The sequence below is a fragment of the Nothoprocta perdicaria genome, unplaced genomic scaffold, assembly GCF_003342845.1.
Source record: "Nothoprocta perdicaria isolate Ctin4 unplaced genomic scaffold, notPer1 scaffold_661, whole genome shotgun sequence".
Lineage (NCBI taxonomy): Eukaryota > Metazoa > Chordata > Aves > Tinamiformes > Tinamidae > Nothoprocta > Nothoprocta perdicaria.
In genome coordinates this window covers 14277-17424 of record NW_020455934.1, presented here as the reverse complement: position 1 = coordinate 17424, position 3148 = coordinate 14277, and the positions used below count along the sequence as shown (strand labels likewise).

Below are 3148 nucleotides of genomic sequence, written 5' to 3'. Positions count from 1 at the left end.
CTCAAAAGGAGACCCAAATGACAGTTTTTCCCTGAAAAAAGTGTCATAGCAGGACATTTTATCTCAAAGAATTGCAATAGTAGGGCTTTTTCCATCAAAAAGAGATCCAAATGACAATTATTCCCTCACAAAGATGCCCAAAATGGGGCTTTTCCCTCAAAAAGAGACCCAAATGACACTTTTTCCCTCAAAAAAGCCCCACAGCAGGGCCTTTTCCCTCCAAAACGGGACCCAAACGAGGCTTTCCCTCAAGAGCGCCATGGCAGCGCATTTTCCCTCAGAGAGAGACCCCAAAGAGACCCAAACAACAGCTTTTCCCTCCAAAAATGACCCCAAGGAGGTTTTCCCTCCGAGAGTCCCCTGGCAGCGCATTCACCCTCACGCAGGGACCCGAACGCCCCTATTTCCCCGCCCGAGCCGTCCCCCGGCGGCGCCGATTCCCCCAGACCGAGCACGGCACCTACCGGCCTTGCTGCAGTCCACCGTGAAGGAATTCTTCTGGCCCACGAAGGCCTTGCTGAGCCCCAGCCCCTTGGCCAGCACCTTGGAGGCGTCCGAGGGCGCCCTGTGCGCGGCGGCGGCCGTGGGGGGCGCGGGGGCGGCCGCCTCGGCCCGGCCCGACGCCTCCACCAGCACCGAGGACGTCTCGCGCAGGCTGTGGCTGCTCACCAGGCGCGGGCCTGCGGGGACGGGGGCGCATGGCGCGGGGGGCGGCCCCGTGGGGGCCCCCGCGTCCCTTGTGCTCTTTGGTGTCCCGGCCACCCTCCACCTGGAGCCCACAGCGGCCCCCGATGTCCTCCGACGTCTCACGTGTCCCTCAGAGGGTCTCCCCACATCCCTCCGGCCTCAGAACGTCCCTCCCCACGTCCCTCTTGGTGCAAAAGGAACCTCAAAACGTCCCCCACACTCTGCCTGCCTCCGAATGTCCCCCCGAGAGCCCCCTATATGCCTCTTGCCCCCTCCTGCTCCCAACGTTGCCCCCCGGGGTCCGCACCGGTGATCTTGGCCTTGAAGGGGCTGCCCACGATGTGGTGGGGCCCGCCGTACTTGATGGAGATGAGGTAGCTGCCGGGCGCCATGGGCGTGTAGGTGACGCGGTAGCCCTCGGGGCACTCGTGGCACTCCATCTTCACCTTGGAGGGGCCCTCGATGGTGACGGCCAGCGCGCCGGGGCCCGCCTTGGCCGTGTTCACCACGAACTCTGCCGGGGAGCCTGCGGGGCGACACCGAGCCGTGGGGCGGCCCCACAGGGCGACACCGAGCCGTGGGGCAGCCCCACGGGGGGACACAGCGCTGTGGGGCAGCCCCACGAGGGGACACAGCGCTGTGGGGCAGCCTCACGGGGCGACACAGCGCTGTGGGGCAGCCCCACGGGGCGACACCGAGCCGTGGGGCGGCCCCACAGGGCGACACCGAGCCGTGGGGCAGCCCCACGGGGGGACATGGTGCTGTGGGGCTGCCCCACGGGGGGACACAGCGCTGTGGGGCAGCCCCACGAGGGGACACGGCGCTGTGGGGCAGCCCCACGGGGGGACATGGTGCTGTGGGGCTGCCCCACGGGGGGACACGGCGCTGTGGGGCAGCCCCACAGGGCGACACAGAGCCTTGGGGCGGCCCCACGGGGCGACACAGCGCTGTGGGGCAGCCCCACGGGGCGACACAGCGCTGTGGGGCAGCCCCACGGGGCGACACCGAGCCGTGGGGCGGCCCCACAGGGCGACACCGAGCCGTGGGGCAGCCCCACGGGGGGACATGGTGCTGTGGGGCTGCCCCACGGGGGGACACAGCGCTGTGGGGCAGCCCCACGAGGGGACACGGCGCTGTGGGGCAGCCCCACGGGGGGACATGGTGCTGTGGGGCTGCCCCACGGGGGGACACGGCGCTGTGGGGCAGCCCCACAGGGCGACACAGAGCCTTGGGGCGGCCCCACGGGGCGACACAGCGCTGTGGGGCAGCCCCACGGGGTGACACAGCGCTGTGGGGCAGCCCCACGGGGCGACACAGAGCCTTGGGGCGGCCCCACAGGGCGACACAGCGCTGTGGGGCAGCCTCATGGGGTGACGTGGTGCTGTGGGGTGACCCCACAGGGCGACACAGCGCTGTGGGGCAGCCCCACAGGGTGACACGGAACCGTGGGGTGACCCCACAGGGAGACATAGTGCCGTGGGGCAGCCCTGTGGGGAGACACCCAGGTATCCCCATCCAAGAGCCTAACAGGGACCTATAGGGAGCGACCCACCACGGGGGCCTATGGGGCAGACCCACCGTGGGGATGTATAGGGGCCCACCCATCACAGGGGCCTATAGTTCCTCCCCCACCAGAGCCTATGGGCCCCACAGGGCACGTACCGGTGGTGCCGCCCTCGAGGCCGGGCCCGTAGGCGGAGACGAGGCCGGGGTCGCCGGCCTGGCCGGGCTCCCCGACGCGCACCTTGAAGGGGCTGCCGGGGATGTGGGAGCCCTCGAACTTGACGTCGATGGAGTAGACGCCGTTCTCGCGCGGGATGAACCGCACCGCAAACTTGTCTGCGTGGGAGGAGGGGGTGTGAGTGGGGGGGACGGACCACTGTGAACCCCCAAAATGGCAGGGACCCCCAAAAACGGCAGGGACCTCCAAAAACGGCCGGAACCCCCCAGAACCGTCAGGAACCCCCAGACCCGGCAGGAACCGGGATGAACCGCACCACAAACTTGTCTGTTTGTGGGGAGGCTTAGTGGGACAGACCACTGTGTGGGGGGACAGACCACTGTGAACCCCCCAAAATGGCAGGACACCCCTAAAATGGCAGGAACCCCCTAAAATGACAGGACACCCCCTAAAACGGCAGGGACCCCCAGAACCAGCAGGACACCCCCAAGAAAAGGCACAGTGCCACAAAACTGGCAGTATACCCCCCCCCAAAACCTGGAGAACACCCCCGGAACGGGCAGGATACCCTCAGGAACGGCAGACCACCCCCAAAAAGCGAGCAGGATCCCCCCCGAAACCGAGCAGGATCGCGCCGCGCTCACCGTCGGTGACCTCGCTCACGTGGCACTCCTCCAGCGCGCCCGAGGGGCTGTGCACCTTGGCGTCGAGCGAGCCGCGCGCCCCGTTGAGGCTCACGGCGAACGAGGCCGGCTGGTGCGGCTTGAGGCCGGACTCCTG

The 3148-nt window shown here is 68.1% G+C and overlaps 1 protein-coding gene across 1 annotated transcript in view; it reads right to left on the bottom strand.

Moving 5' to 3' along the window:
- Window positions 1-3148, bottom strand: part of LOC112956756 (filamin-A-like) — a gene marked incomplete at its 5' end in the record, with an annotated part of 26194 nt that overhangs the window by 8953 nt on the left and 14093 nt on the right. Inside the window, 4 exons of the mRNA XM_026050235.1 lie at window positions 465-680; window positions 995-1213; window positions 2350-2526; window positions 3013-3145. Of these exons, the coding sequence (XP_025906020.1) occupies window positions 465-680; window positions 995-1213; window positions 2350-2526; window positions 3013-3145 (745 nt within the window). The remainder of the gene's footprint in view (window positions 1-464; window positions 681-994; window positions 1214-2349; window positions 2527-3012; window positions 3146-3148) is intronic.